Source organism: Haemaphysalis longicornis, unplaced genomic scaffold (assembly GCF_048455015.1).
Source record: "Haemaphysalis longicornis isolate Haplotype H1 unplaced genomic scaffold, Haemaphysalis longicornis Haplotype H1 scaffold_101, whole genome shotgun sequence".
NCBI classification, from domain to species: domain Eukaryota; kingdom Metazoa; phylum Arthropoda; class Arachnida; order Ixodida; family Ixodidae; genus Haemaphysalis; species Haemaphysalis longicornis.
This window is the reverse complement of record NW_027526205.1, coordinates 588,923-610,668: the sequence shown is the minus strand read 5'-3', so window position 1 is coordinate 610,668 and position 21,746 is coordinate 588,923. Positions and strand designations below refer to the sequence as shown.

Here is a 21,746-nt window from a genome sequence, read left to right as displayed (position 1 = left end):
ACGGAAATCCTCACCACTTCCACATTTTTTCACTTGTACGGCACAACGGAAATGTCAACTGCATGGAGCACCATTTAAGGTTCTTGTAAGAACTCGCGTCAGCATGCTGAAAGTGCGTCGATGTCAAAATACGTAACGAGAGGACGCACGCGGCCATTGTCACCGACGTCAGAAGGGGGAACCAAACGCAAACAAAAACTGAGTAGCCGTAGCATTGTTTACAATTTACTGTCACAGGAAACAGCTGGCTGCAGCTGCTGTCTTTGGACGTTCATCCCCTTGCAGTGAAAACTTTCAATCGCGTCACAAAAAAGCTCATCGCGATTAGATTAAAAAAAACGTTCAATAAACAATTATAAATAATTTTACATGATTTTAGTTTGTTAAAATGTGTTTGCAAAAGACTTTCATAAAACTGGGTTTGATTTCTCTGTCATATTAATCGGTAAAACACGAAAGTGAAATGTCGAGCAAACTCTGCAGCTGAGCATGATTCGCGGGTCGGCTGCTGTCTTGTGGGTGTGCTTGGTGAGCGACATCCTGCTGGCGGGTCGCTTTGACAAAGGTGTAGAGGCGTCATTTATTTGACGGATAAGATGTGAGTGCAATGTTGGTAGATCCCGGCATAAAACACTTTTGATTAAAATATAAAACCCGAAAACGAACAACCCGAACTATACCGTACTCTTTAGTACTAAACGTTGCTTCCCCACAAAAAGACTCAGTGTGCAGGGGTACACCCTTTGAAGGCCGCTTGCTTCGTTGTACTGCCGTCACTTCCGGGACGGATATGACGTAAGTGAAATCTTCGTGAATCCCGGAATAAACACTTTAATGTTGAAAAAGATGCAGCGTTATCCAAGGTCCTCTGCTTAACCTGATGTACGTCACGGTAAAAGGGACGCGAAACAGACGTTTTCAAAATGGTCAATTACGAGAATACCGCCCCAGGGGTCGCTTTGGTGCGTTGAATTCCCGTTATTACAGTGTTTTAGTCGAAATTACAAATAGTTGCTCAACTGATCGATGCGACTGCTTCGGTCTTGTGTAATTGGTGTAGCTAAATTTAGACTCGTATTTTGTATACACGCATTCTTTACACGGGCGCTGGTGTTTTTTGCTTTTTAAAAAATAAATATCGTCCTGTTTTCTGAGTGGGGTAGGGGAACCTGCTCGGGTACTTTAAGGCGGCCTGGTTTAGAATCATACCTGTGCTCAGAGGAAGACTATCCTTGACTAGCAAAACACTTGCGCCTTTCACCCAAGGTGCGGAAGGAACGGTTACCGCGGAGAAATAAGTGGATATTATAAAAACTGACCACGAATATTCTTCGCTTGAAAAATCGTCGACAGACAATATTTTGCTGCTACCCCGGCCTGCAACACCCTCTGCTCTTTCCTTTTTAATTCAATAGGCTCTGAGAGCCTCCATGCTCCTTACAGTATTCCAGCAAGGGTATTTTTCTAAAACCATTCTTTCTCCCGCATTACCATAGCTCGCGTTGCCTGTTGAATGAAAAACTGATTTGATTTGATTTCATGTTGTGTTGAAACAAGGTGCAAATTGTTTCTCTTCGATGCGGTTGTTTTCATGCATTCTGTTTTATATTCCAAAAATCAACCAAAGGTGTTTTTCAGATAAAATAAGTGAAATGTCGCTTATAGGCTAATGACGTGCCCCCAATATGCCCGAATTTTTTTCGGTAGCATAATGTGGATACGTATGAACAAGGCTAGCGGTTTTATAAGTTTGGATTTGTTTGGCCTGTACATACTATTGCTTTAAGTGATGTGCTGTTGACTTTTGACCCAGCAGTTGAATAAAGTTTCAGAGTGACTGACAGACACGCATAGAGGCAAGCGAAAATGTTTGACTTTAGGTATCGAAACAAAAAATAACGTCTTAAACGTCATGAGTAGTTTCAGTCTGCTTCGACTGTCTTTGTTTTTTATTTTCAATACCCCAGGAATTTATCCTAGCTATCCATCTCTGAATGTTTCTGCGGTAATATACCGACATGCATATCTACAAAATAAACCACGAAGACCACCTCCGCCTAACGTTTCTACCCCAGTGTAGCTATTGCAGCTCCATTGGTACTGGTGCCACCATGCACACGCCATACAGCGCACCCTGCGTGACCAGCAAACGCTAAGAAAGACATTCCACGTGGAAGCCTTGTGAAAATCAAGAAAGAAACAGAATTTTGCTCTGAACTAGTGGTCCACGACTGCGCGGCACGGAGCATCCCAACTTCCCGATATTGGTCGCTACTCTTGACGAATAAACTGAACTTCAGACTGAATATACTTTCCTCCACAAAACGCATTGGAGTAATGGAATCATAAGCTGTCAGGCGCAATTTATTTATCCGAAAATGTTCGCTGTCCTACAAGACAGAATGCAACAACAAGATTGGCATACTGTGTTATAATATTCTTGGCTAGCAGAATGCCTGTTTAGACATTAGACAAGTTCGAAGGACGAGGAAACAATAACAGTGGCAGCTTTTATGTTGACTGTGGTTCATTACTCCAGCCCGCCCCCAATTATTCCTTTGCAGGACACGCCGGAGGAGCAAGTGAAGTTGTAGACGGTGAAATTCAGTCATGTTAATCAGACCTAAAACATACGTGTTTAATTACGTGGCAGGGTTCCCAACTGCACCGAAGTTTAAGCTGTGTATGATACATTGTAGACACGTCCTACACCACCATGTTTGCTCACAGGCAGACACTACTTTTGGCCGCACTATGTGCAAGATGCTGGATTTTTATTTTTAACAAGGAAGTTCGCGCTAACGCCTAACACTTGAAGGTAGCAAAGCTTTACGCAACCTTCACGACGATCACGAATGTCCACGACTGCAGCCGCTTTGCTCTTTCGCTGCTGCTGCAACGCCCCTTACTGAGTCATTGTTGATATAAATGTGAGCTTCCTCCAGTTTTTAAAGTTATAATCATTGGACACCAACCTGCAGGGGCGTACGCTATTAATTTCTTTCTCGTTCCGAGCAATTGTTGCCACGATAACGGTGAACGCTGGAGTTTTTTCTTTCTGGTAATCGTGGGCAATCTCCCAGCAAAAACGAAAAAAAATATCCCAGCGTTCGTCGTTATCGTGGAAACAAACGCTTGGAACGAGAAAGAAATTAATAGCGTACAATCCTGCAAGGTAATATCTAATGATTATAACTTCCAAAAACTGGCTTGGCTTGTAAACGTGGGTTGATGACGCCGGGCTGTCACCGCGAGGCACGCACACCCCAGTGCTAGGCGATTTCTTGTTTTTTCAACTGCCGTGCGATCGCCCCTATCTTGGCCAATCTCCCTGAGTGGGTATGCTTTGCTTGACAAACGTACGCAGCGGACGCTGGGTGGCCGTCGCGAGGCACGCACAGACGATCGCTAAACGTTTTCTTCGTTTTTGTAACTGCCGGGCGGTCGCCTCGAGGCCCGCGATCACGTGCGCGCTGGGCGATTTCTTGGTGTTTTCAACTGCGTACACAAAAAATTACGATTGGCTAAAGAACTTCGCTCAAAAAATGTAATGAGAAATTGGCTCCCGCTAGCGGAATTTATTCTTTATGGTTTTATTTTTTCAGGTACTTCTGGTAAATATTGTAGGTGAATGTTTTACCTCTTGAAGTGGGAACGTTTAAATTGGGTTGAAACGCTCCGACCATAATTATCACAGGAGGTATAACGCCTTCATTAACGAGTTGTTTCATCATATAACGCCTTCAAAAGGAGATATTTCAGAGTTGGAGCATAATGTTGGGAGCTAATCGAGTAGCAGTTTGCAAGGATGTTACCAACCTGCCACAAACAAAAGGTTTCTTTTATGGGTGAACTGGATTATGCTCAAGAGAGGAAGTAAGTGAGGGATTAATTGAAGGAATGCTGCTGCAAAACCTTCTCCAGTTTTGGTTAATTGACAACCAATGAAATATTTGTGATTCTTTTGTATGGCTTTATGTAATCTGGCGACGATGACACCGTAGCATGTAGCTCTTCGCACAGAAGCGTTCACTACTCGGCATAAACACTTTGCGTTAAGCTACTCATGTGTAGTCAAAAGAGGTTTTAGCTGTTACATGCTAAAATAGTAGTAAAAGTGACAAACCAGCAGTCGTGAGGCCCGCCAAGGACGCCAGAATCAAGAGAACATTTGAAAGGACCACCATTGCTGCTGGCTGGCTTACTCCCTCCCCAAGGCTGCGGTCCAGGTGTTCTGTCCATTTGAGCGTTCCAAAATGCTGTTCTTGTTCAATGCAGTGCGTCAGGCTTGTCACATCAATGCGAAGATCCCGAAGACGTATTTCACAACGCTGCCACAGGCACGCTGCAAAGAACAGATGCTGAACCTACCATTGTACTGTTCTTCTCTTGTTTCTGAGAAGCAGGGTGCAACGTAGGGAAAATTTCATATATATTCTACCGACCTTCCCAAGTGAATATACAGCTGCACCTCGAAGATTTGTTCTCTCACGTGCGCAGGCACTTCGACGTTCTCGCTAGTGGTGGAAATACGCAGTGCCCACAACTTCCTTTGCGCAAGGCTTTAACTTGGAACGAATGTATCGCGCGTGAATTGCTGATTTGTTTTATTTAATTCTTATTTAAGTATATCGAGCATGAGGTCTCTCGGACACTCAGATAAGGTTAAACATGAACACGGAATTTGAAGTACAGAGGGCTGTTTGCACCTGCCAAAAGTTGAAACGTTCACTCCAAGCTGTTGGCTGGGTTGTATTTTCAAGAGAAAACGCAGAAAGTATGTTTTAAAATGGGGTTATTTTTACAGACACATTTATTATCGCATACTTCCTTGATACCGACGTACAATGTTAAGGTGAACGTTCTCTTGTGGAGATCTTTTGTAGCGTGATGCAGGGCTATTTTTTACTCCCCGATTGCAAAGATGACCATGGCCTCACAAGCTCAAATTTCGCGTACCAGCGGAGAAGGGAGGAAGGTACCCGGATGGGCAGAAATCTGTACAGACTAAGGACGTTTCCATCCGGCCGCTCGCCCTAACACCATCACCTCGATGGAGAGGCATAAAGTTAATTCATCAAAATCATCATAGTAAAAATACCTATCATAAACCCGACATTGATATATTCTCCCAACAGGAAGTCAGTGATTTGACAAGCTAAATTATCGAGGCCCATCATCCAAGCGTACTCCGTGAGTCAAAATTACTATACTAAAACGCAAGTGAAAACGTTTTGTGTAAATATGTCAGTAATCACTATTCAGCTATTCTGCTCAATCGTCGTAACAGAAAAAAATGTATGTAAAGTTAAAGAAAGCGTATTTTGGAGTAATTCAAGCTGCACATTTAGTTTTGCTCAAGAACCGCGCTTTTAGAGGCATGTTATAATATGGTTTCGTGTTTTGTATTTACCCTTCACTAAGGAGCACAATGCAGCCGGTGACAGTTGTTAACCAGATTTTACAGTAATTGAAACTTGCATATTGGAAGTTCTGCTGAGCCCAGAATATGCACCTTTTGGATCAATTCCTAACGTCTGTGAGTTTTAGGTTGCGTTATTTATTTGTTCTATTTGTGAACACAGCAGTGGGCAAACCGCTAGAAACATTTTTCTATGAAATATCATTCCCAGTGTGCATGCTGTTCGTACCGAACAAATGCTGAAAAAAACAAGTAAACTGTAATCTGTATTTATTTTCTTTCAAACGTAAAAACGCAAGGTGTAGAAATATTGTAGTCATAACTTGCTACTATCCTTTAGGACATGTCATGCTGGGGATAGGAGATATGGTAGGGGAAGGGAGGCATGATGTCTGCTTTAGTAAAAAAAATGTATTGCATGTGGATTATGAGAGGTTAGTGCTAAAGCGTCGCATGCAAGCTCAATGGTGAAAGAGATATTCTCTTACGCTTGGGCGTTGCCCGGATTTATTCATCACCAGCCAACACCAAATTCAATTGCTTTATTTGTTTGTTCATTTGAGGTTTAATATTGCTGAGTCAGCTGATGCTCTCTAGCAGGTTGATTGGCCAAGCACACACTACACTGGCGCAGTGGGAGATGAGTATTTTGGGGTGTGGTGCAACCTCACCTTGGCGACAGCAAGCGTACCGATAAAACTACGGTTCCCGGCCAATGGTCTGATCTGAAGAATACCGAAGGTGGGATGTGTGAGTTGAGGTTTTTTTCGTCGACACGTCGTGTTTTCGCTTTTCTTTCTTGTCATTTTTAAGGGTTTTCTGATGCCAAAGTTGAAGCTGTGGGTGGCGGGAACATTAAGCCTTAGTGCACGGGAGCCAGAGGAGTTTAACTTCAATACCTTTCTTGGTTTCAGGTCCGCCACAGTGGCTTTTATGAAAGATTCAGTACTGGTGACGAGCGGGACTCAAGATTTTCAGCGCAGCAGCGCTATTTTTAAAAGCCACATCCACCGAACTTTCCGTTGCCATCTCTAACCAAGGACTCCAACGACCAGATTTCACCGAGGGAAATAGCCGCAAGTTAGATTTCGCTACGCAATGTTGGATTCTAAATTACGTCTCTCGGCGCTGAGGGTATCTTCATGACTCTTTGCCGAGGAGAAAGCAAAGAGGCGGCACCAAACTAAAATCTGGTGAATAGTACAAGTGCGACGATGAAATTGATTCAGAGTGCGATTCCCGTCTTACTGTTAAACCTGAAATACAGTGCATCGTAACGCCCTTTTATATACATGATTTGAGGCCGCAACTGAAGAGGAAAATAATGGGAAAATTATAGAAAAGGAAACAGCGGTTCCAACATATATGCTCACTGTCGTTTAAAATAATGTTGTGGTCGCTAAAAATCTATTTTTGCAGGTGGTTGGTGAGGTTGCGAGTGAGCTACGAGAAGACGAGCGAAAAGTAAAGGATAGTTGCGACCAGATCTTGGTGGAAAGCAAAACACCGGGACCTTAGGTCACACATACGGCAGCCATGAACGCAATTCGTTACAGACGAGAAGTCTTGAATTCCGCCGGTGCCACCAGAGGGCGACAATATGCTTTGTAAAAACATAGCTGGAGCTCAGTCGATTTAGGAAGAACTCGTTCGGCCTCCAGAGAGACCTGCAGGTGCCTAGTAGCCCTTATTGAGGTTGTCGCAGCCGAGGTCTGTCGTAGGGGTATTCGCAGGACAGGGAGTGTGATATCCGATTTGGAAAGCTACCCGATGCTTCCTGAAGTAGAATGAGGGTGCTTTGCTTGCCCGCTAGACCCAGCGCTTGTTTTCGCAAGCCGCCATGTCTGGCAATCCAAAGGACGACCACAATATTGCCGTAATCTAGGCATTGGGTTTGTTTGTTTATGTTTTGTTTTTACTGCCCGGCTGCGTCCGGCTGCGTTATCTGTGTCCCAAGAGAAGCGAATGTTCCATTCTTTATTTTTATGCCGCACGGGTGACCTGATTCTGATACGGAGAACCGTTGACCGTAACGTCACTAGACTCGAAAAATCTTCTTTAATCTGCAATGTTCTAGATGCAAATCGACAGCTTGAGAAACAGTCGCGCCGAAAAGTAAAAGCCTGTAGCGCAGACGCCACGGTATTTTAATCGCCGACACTCCCTTGCGTACGTCACTTTGTTGACTGCTGCTTCACCGCCTGTCTATTCTGAGCTGTTAGGGGAGCACAAGTTCGCTCCAATAAACTTGTTTTCATTGAACACAACTGCGTCGTCTTTGGCACGTGACATCTGCTGGAGGTGCTGGGTACGCACCCTTCATGCTCCCAACGACCTCTGGAAGCCGCCAAGCTAGTCCAACAAGAGCCAGCCACCGACTGCAAGGTCTGCCGCCCGAGTTTGGTCTCCTGCCAGACGGACCCAAGAGAACGACCGCTGCAACCACCAACATGGTGCATGAAGGCACTCTCCCCATTGTCTTGCAGTTACCCCGGGAACCGCCTTCGTTCCGCGGATCTCCCTCTGAAGACCTTGAGGACTGCTTGTAGAAAGTTTAGTGTGTTCGTATCTTTAACAGGTGGGACGACGAAGAAACGTTTTGCCATGTGTTCTTCTATTTGGAGGATGCAGCTCTAACTTCGTTCGATAACCATGAAAACTCTTTGACTGACTGGAATCTCTTAAAGAGCGAGTTCCTTAAAACGTTCGCAACCGTCGTGCGAAAGGAACGAGCCACACGTTTGCTAGAAACGCGCTCGCAACACCCAAACAAAGGGGTAGCGATGAAGAGGTTGCTTCGACGTGCGGATTCGGAGATGGCAGGAGAAAAGAAACTAAGGTTTCTCACGGGAGGGGTAAAGCAGGAGCGTTTTGCTTGCCTTGCCGCAACCTAGCTAAGACAGTGGCCGAATTGGCGTCTGGGGCGGCCGCAATGGAGAAGACACGGGAAGTTCGAGCGAGGCAGTACGATCGCTCGGTCAACCGCTGGTTTACGAGACGATTGGTGCCGGGGATACAAGCTCCGACACACTGCGCGAGACCATCCTAGCAGTGATCAGGGAGGAGCTTCGGAAGATTTTTCCAATGACGCCGCAAACTCAACTGGCTTCCCTGACTGACGTCATCCGCGAAGAGGTTCAACACGCTTTGGGAACTTCTATGCCGTCCGAAGCAACCAGCGAGCCACAGGCTATGACCTACTCTGTGGCTGTTCGTCGACCTCGCCCTGCTCTAACCCGTCGCCAAGAAGCTCCACCGTCCACTGTCGCCGCCGTTCACTATGCCACCGTCCGCAGACCAAAACAGACGCTCAGGAAGACCGACGTTTGGCGAAGCGCCGATAATCGTCCGCTGTGCTACCACTAAGAGAGGGCGGTCACATCTATCGTCGTTGCCCATACAAGAGACTCGGACTGCGTGGTTTCTCCGTCGATGCACCTCGCTCTCTTCCTGGGAAACGATCATGTCAGATCGACGACTATCTATCTAAAACCAGCCGTGGCCCAGCCCGTTTGAACCGCTCGCCGTCCCCGTACCCGTATTTATCACCGAGCCGCCGCAGCAATCCTGACTTTTCACGTTGAAGGTCCCCCAGCCCGCGCAGGGGAAACTAAAAGCAGCAACTTCGGGAGGTAAATTTGCAGAATGGCGGAAAAATGAAAACCCTCCAAAAACGCAGCGACTCGCTGAATACCATGATTCACAACAAGCCCCGACCCCGACGACCCGATCTAACCCTGACCACGGCCGGACTGGAGCAGCGGCGAGCGCGCACTTTCATACGGCCTGCGCACCCAAGAAGGAACCAATACAGCAGATTCTTTACAGTGGGGGCGCTTCGAACCAGCCCTCTGCCCTTCCAACCCGCCTTTCTGTTAGTCGACGCATCGCTTCTGGCCGAGCGCAGCTGTGTGTTTTTGACAGTGCGCTTCGCTGCCGGCGGGCCGCTCAGCCCGACCGGAGCGTGAATCACGTTTAGCTAAGCGATAACCCTATCTCCCTCGACGGGAAATCATTCGCGTCACTGGTCGTGCCCTGTGCCTGTGCAAACCAAGACATCATCCGAAAGGAAAAATAAAAAATAAGAAATGATATTTCAGTCACGGAAAATGCCGTGTTTATTTGCCTGTCTCACCATTTTCATATAATACAGTCGCTGATAAGATATGAAGGCCTCGCATATTTTTCTTCATGTGCCCCGAGTTAAAATGCTTCTTTCAATTTTTTGATTAGGCGCTTCCGAGGGATAATGTTAGGCTGTTTGACCCAATTAGACCGAAAATTCAGAAGGGGGGAGGAGTCGCCTATTTTAATGACGCACATGTAAATTTACACGGACAGGTATCGCGTGTAGCCACGGCAGGGCTAGAGCTGTGGCAAGTGCGCGCGCGCCGCCGCTCTACCTACCCCGCGCGTGCTGTAGGTCAACCGGCGAGGGTTGGTCCGCAGCGACACGAACTAGCGGCGGTCAAAGGTGGGAACTATACCCGAAGCGCAGGCCGTATGAAAGTGCGCGCCCGCCGCTCCTCCAGCCCGGCCGTGCCCTGACGTGACTCCTGAACACGACGACAACAAAATGCGCGACGCGTACCCGACATGAGCGAACCTGCCGATGAAATACTACGAAGACCACGACGCACAGTAGCCGACCGTGAACACGCACATGCCTAGATACGACGCCACGATGGACCCGGAACTCGATGGCAGCGTCCGACGTTCAGCGGTCCATTGACGCCTTTCAAGTAGCCGCCTGCATAGACACGGGGGCCGACTACTCAGTCATGAGCGGACCATTTGCGTCTAAGCTGAAGAAAGTTATGACCAGATGGGACAGTCCGCACATTCGAACAGCAAGACGACACCTCGTGACGCCAAGTGGAACGTGCACATCGCGCGTAACCGTAGACGGCACAACGTACCCTGCGGCATTCGTCATGTTCCCTAACTGCGCCCGCAACGTAATTCTTGGAATGCACTTATTAATGGACAACGGTGCTTTAATTGATCTACAGGCCAAGTTCATAACTTTTTCATCCGATCACTCCATGACACCAGAACTGAACTACGAACACCGTGCTGTTGTAAGGATCGCCGATGATCATGTCACCCTGCTACGCCACGCAAGCTTGATGATCACCGTCTACTGTGAAGATGCTGTTCCTGACGTCGACGCTATCGTAGAGAGTGACCAAATGTTGCTACTCGACCGCGGTGTCTCCGTCGCAAGAGGCATTGCGCGCTTTAAGCAACACCAATGATAAGTTTTGGACACTAATTTGAGCGAGGAATACTAGTATAAAACGGGGCCAAAGACAAGAAGGGCGTGCGAAGATTTCTCGAACTGCGCGCATGCTTCGTCGCAAATTTTGAATGCATTGCAGAGCCAGTGGCGCCCCCCGAGGTCCTACACCGAGCGGACGTTCCATGCATTGGTTCCACAGTTTTCAAACAAAAGTGGAGTAATTTGTTATTGTGCTCCAAACTGGTACCACCGCCATAGAGAGCTACTTTCTCTGCACCGCAGGACACCTTCCACTTCTCTGTGAGTGCTGTTTCAGCCAATCTACGGCAGTTATTTACCACTGCGCGAGCTAGGCCTCGTCCAGAGGGGTAGGCCTAGCAACGAACAGGACCAATGCCGGACTTACCGTCAACCCAGGAAACAGCTCCGCGGTGCTCCCGAGCACTGACGCAAGTCAAACTGAAGATAACGCAATGCTACTAGACCCAAGTGAAGGCAACTATGATGAACTTGCGGTATCAAACTACAGCGCAGAATGGATTGACGTTGTCTCCTGAGCTCAGCGGCGACGAGAGCGGAAAACCACGCCAGCGGTAGGCCTAACGGCGCCGTCGACTACTTCAAGTCCTTCGACTAGACCCAAGACTGCTCCCAGGCAAGCTGCCCTTCCCAGGGACGATTACACACTCGTGCTGCGACCACAAGGTGGCCTCAAAATAGTGCGACTGGGCTTAGCCGAGGTGTCGATCACTTTGCTGAACGCAATCCATTTTACCTGGCGCCAAACCAAGATGCGCGTTCGGTCTGGCACGGTGCAGAACATTGCTACGGTCGGCATCCCATCGGCGGACGCTGCAAAAGCGTTGAGCCAGGTCAGGCAGATCCAAATTAGTAACGTAACCCATGCAATGCAATTCTACAGTCTCGCTCCTGATGACTCCGTCAAGGGCATTATAAGTGGAGCACCCCTCCGCTTCTCGTAGCGCGAATTGCTTGAAAATATTTGCGTGCCAAAACACGAGATCTATGCATGTAGAAGACTGGAAAATTGAAATATTGTTGTAATCACGTTCGCGGGATACAAAGTCCCTAATTACGTTACCCTCTTCAAATCGGAGTGCTCGTGCTCCTTGTACAAAAAGGCAGTGCCTGTGTGTGACCAGCGCCATGAACTAGACATTGGGAAGACCGCATGCCCTCAGCCAAATACATGTGTGTGCAATCAATGTGGCGCGAAGGAACCGCAAGCCCAACACGACTGCAGGGCCCTTTGCTCGCGATGCGGCGGGGCCCATCTCGCGGCTACCAAGGCCTGCCCGAGACGTGTGCAGAAGAGGGCGGAAGAACGAGGAGCGCGAGTGGACCAGCCAGCTTCGCAAGCGGATCAGCGAGCCTCGCAGCGGACCAGGAGCCACAGCGAGGCCGGCCCAGAGACCAAATCAGAACAGCGTCCGCGAGATCAAGCACCAGATCCAGATCCGGGTCCCGAAACCAGGCACTGAGGACCGGAAATGCGGAGAAACAGGTGAGCTGGTCTGGCTTAGTGCCTCGGACTGCTAAAGGAGATCCCACACCCGTGACATCAAAACACACAGATCCATATTCGCGGCAGGAATTCTCAAACCTTAGATCACAGTTGGCGAAAAAACAGTCCATTATTGCGTCATTGTAAAGCCGCTTAGCAGAACTAGAGAAATCTCGTGAGGACTTGGTCACAGACAAAGGCAAACGACCATCGCGTAATGCCGCAGAAAATTATGTGGCTGTAGACAAAGCCACCTTTCCCACTCCGGTGACATGCACAAATCCCATGTCGCTAGCTGAAAAAAAACAATGAGGCAGAACAAGACACCGCCGCAGGACAACACTAAAGCGTTCTCGCCACCTGTTCAATCGCAAGGACACCAAACCTCCCTCGAAGACGTGCTCAAAGCGTTCTCAGAAAAGCAGAACAGCCAACTTGATGAGTTAGGCAGGGCGCTCAAGGCCTAGAAAAAAACTCAGTCTAACCAAATTAACCAGATTCTACAGGCGCTAATCACTAAGGTAGCGGATAACGGCGTCCGAATTGATGAAGTAGTAGTTCGGATCGACCAACTCGGAATTAGCATCGACCGGATAGAAAAGAGACTGGAGATGGTAGAAAACACCACTCTCCGCAGAAAGCAGGCTCCATACCCCCGCCCACCAACTTGTGAATAGAAGGATTCCATCTTCTTCCCTGATGACTACAGAACCGAATAGGCAAGACATCATTGCGCTGCTCCAATGGAATTGCCCCGGAATTAAAGAGAATCAGGAGCGCTACAACAGTACTTCGCCACACACGCCAACGCTTGAAATCATTTCAATTCAAGAAACGAACAGTCCAACCACGCTTCCAAGATACACAACCTCCACAAATCCCCGTGGACGATCTACAGCAAACTTGGTTAAGAGCAACATAGCATCCCTATAGCACCTCGCTCCGCAAAGAGATTGTGAGCACACATTGATAGAGCTCATTGCACGCATATCGAACTGCAAAAACAGCTTCTTCATTTTGAACGTTTACTGCCGGCCCTCCAAAAAGCGACCAGGCAGTGAAGAAACTGTACGAGAAGCCCTCCAACTCGACGGGAGACCTTAATGCGGCTCACCAACTTTGCGGCTACACGTATAACAAAAGAACAGGTAAAGTTCTGCTCAACGTCACAGAACTACACAATCTCACTCTCTAAATGACCCGCAGACCCAACGCGCACAGGAAATAGCGTCACTAGGGACACATGCCCAGACTTACCCTTCTCCGAGAATCTCTGGACATCACGTGGATCAACACAATGGAGAATTTGGGATCCGATCACGACATTATAAACATCCTAAGAAAACGTGTGAACTACAGGTCGCACATAGGTACGGTCAAATATACTGACTGGGACAAGTTCAGAAAAGAAAGGAAAGATCGCGACCCCTCCAAGAGCAATCGTATACGATCAGTGGGCGGAAAATGTCATAAGAGATGCAGAAACCCACACGAGAACGATTGCCATGACATATCAAGTGACACAGGTTGATGCCAAACCCTAGCACATCTGGGAAGCCAGGCACAGCCTCACAAGACGTTGTAAAAGGCAGAGGCATAACGGCGGACTCAAGAAGCGCATAGCACAACTAAGTAAACAGGCGGATGAGTATGCTGCCCACCTGTGCAAGGAAAATTGGCTCACGTTGTGTTACGCCATTCAGGGTACGCCCTCCAATCGCAAAACGTGGGAACTGCTGAGACATCTCATCGATCCCCTAAAGAACAAGGGAGGAACCAGTAAAAGCCAGGCGCGCACCATGCACTTGTACCCACGAACGCCCGATGACCTCACCCAAGATCTGACGAACAAATACCTGCGTCCTGGAAAGGGGGACCCCTTTCCTATATATGAAGGCACACCTAACTTTCAGTTTGACAAAGACATCGAAATGTACGAGGTCCGAGCAGCCATTGCTGTCAGCAAACGCTAAAGTTCACCCGGACAAGACCAAATCACCAAGAAGATATTGGCTAACCTGGAAGACAAGGCTCTAGAAGATCTCACGGAGTATTTCAACGTCTTTTGGCGCACAGGCAAACTTCCGATTTCGTGGAAAACACCGGAGGGGCAATTTATCCCGAAACTAGGACAACCACCCCACAGAGATAATCTCCGGCCCATATCGTTGACCTCCTGCATGGGAAAAATAATGGAGAAAATATTTCTTATGCGGCTTAAGGAACACCTTGATGGTACACAGCAAATGCCTGACTCCATGTTCGGCTTCAGAAGGCACCTGGTAACCCATTACATCATTGTTCAAATCAAGGAGGGCATACTCGCCCCTGCCACCAGACATTCACCCCGAGGCATACTGGCCCTCGAACTTAAAGGGGCGGTGGTTCTCGTGTCACATAAGGCCATCCTCCATAAACTGGCAAACCCAGGCTGCGGGGAAAGGATGTAGAATTACATTGCCGACTTTCTGTCGTACCGGCAGGCCATCGTAAAGATAGGGGATGTCTCCTCGGACCCAATTAACCTCGGCGACACGGGCACCTGGCAAGAATCTGTCGTATTCCATATTCTCTTCAACATTGCCCTTCTTGAGATGCCGAACTGATACACCAAATTTCGAACACGAAAAACGGCCTCTACGCCGACGATATTACTATCTGGACGGGCACAGATTCCATTGGCGGCCTCCAAGACACGCTCCAGCAAGCAGCCGATACTGTCAATGAGTACGCTAAAGAGTGCAGATTAACATGTGCTCCACAAAAATCGGAACTCCTGGTCATGCGCAGGCGAGGACGAAAGAAAGAAAAGGACAATATTCAAATCATGCTGGAAGGTCATACTATCCAGCCTACATACGCGATGCGCATTCTTGGATTAGACATTCAGGCGGACAAAAAGGACACCGGCCTGATTAAGAAACTGAAGACGACCACAGAACAAGTCACTCAGATGCTACGCAGGCTGGCCAACAGGCAGAGGGGACTGAAAAGGCAGGACACCACCAGATTGGTCCAGGCCTTCATGCTCTCGCGCATTACTCACACTGCATCGTACGTAATTCTGACCAAGAGGGAAGAGGAACAAATCGATGTCATCATACGCAAAGCCTACAAACAGGCACTAGGAATTCTCATTAACGCTTCGACAGCTGTACTGCTAAAGTTAGGCCTCCACAACACCACATCCGAACTAATCGAAGGTCACCTCTGAAGCCACAAATTGAGGCTTGAACTGACACCCGCTGGCAGAAAAGTCATGGGGGAATTTCAGTGGACCCATCAGGGTCAGCTCCAACCCAGAGCTCTTGCCTCAAATACGAGGAACACGCATCCCAAACATAACAAAGGATGATGACAGGCTAGGGCCAATGCCCTAGATAAGACTGATGGCAATGGCGAGGGAACAGTGTATATAGACGCAGCAAACTGCAAACAGAAGAGAGCAATGGTAGCGGTGGCTACGACAAGAAACATAAGCCTCGCCAGCGCAACCATTTCCAAAACATCTAGTCAAGAGGCGGAAGAAGTGGCCATAGCGCTGGCTATTACTCACACCAAGGCAAATACAATAATCTCTGACTGGCAGCACGCTTGCAGAAGATACATTGCGGGAAGGGTGACTCCAACAGCACACCGCCCCCTGAGCGCAAACCCACCAAACCGGAAGGTCGTGATAGTATGTGCTCCGGCACAGTCTTCTGTCGCGGGCAACGATATCACCCAGAAGACGGCCTGCGCACTCGCCAACCAGGCCACGGGAGGAGAGCCTGACCCCACCCCCGTTGTTTCCTACCGAGACATTACCCAGCGCTCGAACGAATGATCTATTCACCGCCACACCCCCAGTTAAGTAAAGATCAAGGTTTCACGCTTCGACTGCTACAAACTAACACGTTCCCTCGTCCGGTTCGACTTCATAAGCAATACCCTAACCAGCATCCACCGCATTGCAAGTTCTGCGGCCAAACAGGCTCCCTGTATCACATAATTTAAGAATGCAGTCAAAACCCAGACTTGCCATCCCCTGTCTTTAGCCCAAACCTCGAGCACTGGAAGATTGCGCTATCCAGAGCACACCTCGCCGACCAGGTAATGCTGACGGAGAGGGCTCAACGTGTGAAGACAGTGTTTGGACTTCTGGACTGAGAAGCCACTCCCCCGGATAAATACGCTTAATAAAGGTTGCTCTCTCTCTCACTCTCTCTCGTAGAGCAACTCACGCGCTTGAGGAAGGATAGCAACCCTTTCAGATGGGTAACCGCCCAAGAAAACGTATTCTGCGAGATGCAACAACGCCTGTAAAACCCGCCCGTGCCCGCTCATTTCGACAGAAACGCCGAAGGGGAAATGCAAACGGACGCCAACGATGTAGGATTGGGTGCCGTCTTCGTCCAAAAGCAAAACGGTTGCGAGAACGTAATCGCCTATGCCAGCCGTGGTCGGTCGAAGGAGAAAAACTACTCAGCCTCTGAGAAAGAGTGCCTCGCTATTATATGGGCGATTTCAAATTTTCGCCCATACGTGTATGGTAGGCCATTTAAGGTTGTGACAGACCACCATGCGCTGTGTTGGCTCTCCAATGTGAAGGACCCTCTGGGCGTCTTGTGCACTGGAGCTTGCGCTTCCAAGAGTTCGACGTTACAATCGCCTATATATCCGGGAGGAAACACTCCGACGCCGACTGCCTGTCCCGCGCCCCCATCGACCCACCAGCACATGACTCCCATGAAGACAGCGCGTTCTTCGGTTTCGTGACAGAAGCGACCTAGCCGCCAAGCAGCGTACTGACCCCGACCTGCGCGTCATGACCGACTACCACGAAAGACGCAACGTCGCCATGCCTAGGGCGTTCAAGAGGAATTTACCAGCATTCAGCCTGAAAAACCTCGTCCTCGCGAAGAAGTTCAGCCCCGGAACGAGAACTAATTATCTTCTTGTCATCCAGGCAGGTCTTTGTGACTAAATTTTGGAAGCGTGCTATGACGACCCGTCTTCGGACATCTCGGCACAGCTCGCACAATTGGAATAAAAAGGTGAAGGAATATTCTTAGCAGGTCTTCAGGGACGTCGCAGAGCACGCGCCAGATTTGTCGCAGCCGCCAACTACGTGTATGAGGGTCCCAGGCTCTCCACAGAAGCTGCGAAGTGGAGAAAAGTGTGTCTGGTCAAAAGAACTGTGGACAGCCAATGCACTCGCCATTTGTACAAGTGCGGCACGCACACACACAGCTGGCTGGCGCCGCATCTTTTCAAAGTGCTACGAGTTGTGCCGCGCCTCCACCAGATGGCGCCACGGGTGCCGCGACCGAGAGAAGACGCAGTGAAACATCCCCCTCGCGAGGGGCACGATCAAATGCAGATCATTTCCGGGGGCGCACGACGTTAGGTAGTTTGCGTTACGTTAATGTTGTTGCACTTGTGGCACCTGCTGACGAGAGAGCGCTCGTCAGCAGTAATTTGAATGAGTCAACGATGTAAGGCGCGTTCGTAGCGTCCCATTCTGTGACGGGTTTGTAGCGCAGTGGGTAGACCACCATGTACATTGCGTTCCGCCCGCAGGGTCGAGGGATCGAAACCGGGCGCCGGATAGTATTTTTTTATATAGTAGGGACAACGACGGTGCGGACTACGGACGTCAACGCGGGTGACATCGTGAGTTACTGAAATGCTCTACATTTAAAATTCAAGGCGAAGTACAACTGACCCCGCCTTACATCCGACGTCACCCACTACGTCCGGAGCTGCCGTGACTGCCGGCTACGAAAAACGCCGCAAACGAGACCCGCCGGAGTTCTGCAGCCAATCGCAGTCCCATCGGGGCCCTTCCAGCAGATTGGAATGGACCTTTTGGGGCCGTTTCCTACGTCACGATCCGAGAACTTCCAGGAGGACTGCACAGTCCTCCTCTTGTGCAGTACTCTTTTCAGGAGGACTGCACAAAATGTCGCGAAGCTCTTCATAAACAAAGTTGTGCTGCGACACGGCGCCCTTGCAGTCCTAATCACGGACAGCGGAACGGGCTTTTCTGCGGAGCTGATGAAAGGAATCTTACGCTACAGCAACACAGATCACCGAAGAACGGCGGCGTACCATCTCCAAACGAACGGACTAACGGAATGTTTGAACAAGACGATTGCGGATACGCTGTCCATGTACGTCGACGTTGAACATAAGACCTGGGACAAAATTCTCCCATATGTCATGTTTCTGTACAACACAGCTATCCAGGAAACTACGCAGATGACACCGTTTGAGCTTATCTACGGAAGCCGGCTGACTACGACGCTTGATGCCATGCTTCCACACGTAGAAGAGGACGACCTACACGACCTCCGATGTTCCGGAACCACCCTCGGCGACCACCTCGTAGGTAACATAGCCAACACGTCGTAGAACCGGGTAGGGTCCGAAATACCGCCAAAGAAGCTTCTCACTGAACTCGCGTCCTCAGATGCGAGTCCAAACCGACACGCAATCCTCTTGGTGGTACTTGGCGCCTTCGCGTCGGAGGTTGTAGCGGCTGGCATCCACCAGCTGCTGGTCCGTTGTACGAACTCGAGCGAGCTGGCGGGCGTCCTTCGCAAGCTGAAGGTATCCTTGGACGCCGGCGTTGAGGTCGTCGTCTTCTACGTGCGGAAGCATCGCATGAAACATTGTAGTCGGCTGTCTTCCGTAGACAAGCTCGAACAGTGGCATCTGCGTAGTTTCGTGAATAGCCGTGTTGCACGGAAACGTGACATGCGGGAGCAGTTCGTTCCACTTCTTATGTTCAACGTCGATGTACATATAGAGCATATCCGCGGTTGTATTGTTCATACATTCCATCATTCCGTTTGTTTGGGGTGGTACGCCGTCGTTCTTTGGTTATCGGTGTAGCGTAAAATTCTTTGAATGGGCTCCTCAGTAAGGACCGTTTCGCGGTCCGTGATTAGGGCATCTGGGGCTGCATCTGGAAGCACAACTTGGTTTATGAAGAACTTTGCGACTTCTTGTGCAGTCACACCGTGAAGAGCGGCGGTCTCTGCGTAGCACGGCATGTAGTCTGTCGCTACGACAATCCACTTTCCTCGGATCGTGACGTAGATAACGGGCCCAGAAGGTCCATTCCAATCTGTTGGAAGGGCTTCAATGGGACCTCGATGTGCTGCAGACGTCCGGCGGGTCTCGTCGGATGCGTTTTTTGTCGCTAGTAGTCACGGCAGCTCCGGACGTAGTGGGACAGATCGGGTGTAAGGTGGTGCTTCGCCTTGATTTTTCCAAAAGTGCGAGCTATGGAGAAAATTCCGGAAGACGAGTCGTCAAGGCACGCTCCTAAAATGTCGTTCTTAAGGCATGACAAGAAGATAATTCGGTATTTTCTAGGGGATGCAATTTTTCTTTACGAGGAACCGAATTTCTGCGGCTGAATGCTGGTACGTCCCTTTTGAAGGCCCTAGGAACGGTGATGTTGCGTCCTTCGAGGTAGTCGATCATGACGTGCCACTCGGGGCGCACGCTGCTAAGCAGCTAGGTCACCCTGTGTCAGAACTTTGAAGTACGCGTAGTCTTCATCGGCACTTTGCGGCAGTGGGTCGACGATGGCGGGAGACAGGCAGCCGTCGTCAGAGTGTTTCTGCCGGATTTATAGACGATTGTAACGTCGATTTCTTGTAGGCCGAAGCTCCACCGCCGAAGGCGGCCAGAGGGGTACTTCACATTGGTGAGCCAACACAGCGCATAGTGGTCTGTCACAACATTGAATGGCCTACCATATACATATGGGCGAAGTTTTGAAATGACCCTAATATTAGCAAGGCACTCTTTCTCAGATGCTTTTTAGTACTTCTCTTCCTTCGACACACGACGGCTGGCATAGTCGATTACTTTATCGCAATCGCTTTGCTTTTCGACGAGGACGGCACACAAGCCTGTAATACTGGCGTCCGTGTGCATTTCCCTTTCGGAGTTTTCGTCGAAATGAGCGAGCACGTGTGGGTTTTGCAAGTGTTGTTGCAGGTCGCAGAATGCTTCCTGTTGGGTGTTTTCCCAGCTGAAATGGGTGCTGTCTTTTGTCAAGCGCGTGGGTGGCTCCGCAATGTGTTCGAACTTGTGGACAAAGCGCCGGCAGTACGCACACAGACCGAGAAATCCTCGCACATACTGGTCCTTTGTTCTCTGGAATTTCGCTATGGCTGACGTTTTCGCATGGCCAGGCAGGACTCGCCGGGCGTTGACGACATACCCCAAAAACGTGAGTTCCTCGTTCGCGAATCGGCAATTTTTAGGCCTCAGCGTAACTCCGACGTACGAATAGCTTCGAGTACAGTCTCCAAGTTTGCAAGGTGTTCGTCGAAAGTGCGGGCGAATACCACAACGTCGGCGAGGTATAAGAAGCAGGTGTGCCACTTCAGGCCATCTAGCACGGTGTCCATGACTCTTTGAAATCTGGCTGGTGCTATGCACAGCCTAAAAGGCATAACCTTGAACTTGTATAGGCCGTGCGGGTGATTAATGCGGTCTTCCCTCGGGCTCTATCGTCCACTTCAATTTCCCAGTGGCCACTCTTCAGATTCATCAATGTGAAGTACTTCGCGTTGTAGAGGTGGTCGAGGGCGTCGTCGATTCGTGGCAGGGGTACGTGTCCTTTTTGGAGATTTTGTTTAGTCGCCGGTAGTCAACGCAAAACCTTGATGTGCCGTCTTTTTTCTTTACCAGTACGACCGGCGCAGTCAAGGGGCTTTTCGATGGCTGTATGATGTCGTGGCTGAGCATGTTCTTGACTTGAGTCCGGATGGGTTCGCGCTCGTGTTAAGAGACGCGGTAGGGTGACTGTCGAGTAGGTTGCGCTCCATCTTGGGTTATTATTCGGTGTTTCGCTAGAGGCGCCTGACGTAATTTTGATCTCGACGAAAAACACTCGCTGTAGCGACGAAGCAAAGCCAATAATTTTTTCTATTTCTCTTGCGGTAGCGCGGGGTTCACGTCAAAGGAATGAGGAAATTTGAAGGCATCTTCGGGTGCGCGTTCAAAGTAGATTACCGCTTTCACATCACTTGCTTCTTGCGATTCTTTGAGGAACGCAATTGCAGCGCCGTTGTTGAGATGCTGGTGAAAGTAGTGACCTAAACGGGGTATTGGCGTTGCTTGAAGCGCGCAATGCCTCTTGCGACGGAGGCACCACGATCGAGAAGCAAACATTGGTCACTCTCTACGATAGCGTTGCCGTCAGGATCAGCATATTCACAGTGCACGGTGATCATCAAGCTTGGGAGGTGTGACAGGGTGTCATGATCATCGGCGATCCTTACAGCAGCACGGTGTTCGGGGTCCGGGTCCAGCGTCATGGAGTGATCGGAGGAAAAAACTTGGCTGCGTATCTGCTCCTTTCGTTGCAAATGTCATGAAAAGACGATAGTCTTTGTAGACATGTGCCAAGGAAATGCCTCCCTTCGCTTTCCCGCTCACCACTCATGCTGTTCTTGTTTCGTCGCGCTCATCCTAAGGCAAACACACTCAAGGTTTGCTCAAGGCGATTTGAATTTACCGCGTTCTACTGCGACAGGTGGGGTTCCTCG

General features: G+C 49.3%; 1 protein-coding gene across 2 annotated transcripts in view; it reads right to left on the bottom strand.

The window, feature by feature from the left end:
* Positions 1-4,246, bottom strand: part of LOC144160521 (uncharacterized) — a 51,034-nt gene extending 46,788 nt beyond the window's left edge. For both annotated transcript variants that reach the window (XM_077691789.1, XM_077691790.1), the window contains exon 1: positions 4,127-4,246. In XM_077691789.1, coding sequence (XP_077547915.1) covers positions 4,127-4,187 — 61 coding nt within the window. In that variant the 5' untranslated portion in view covers positions 4,188-4,246. The remainder of the gene's footprint in view (positions 1-4,126) is intronic.
* Positions 4,247-21,746: the final 17,500 nt, after the last annotated feature.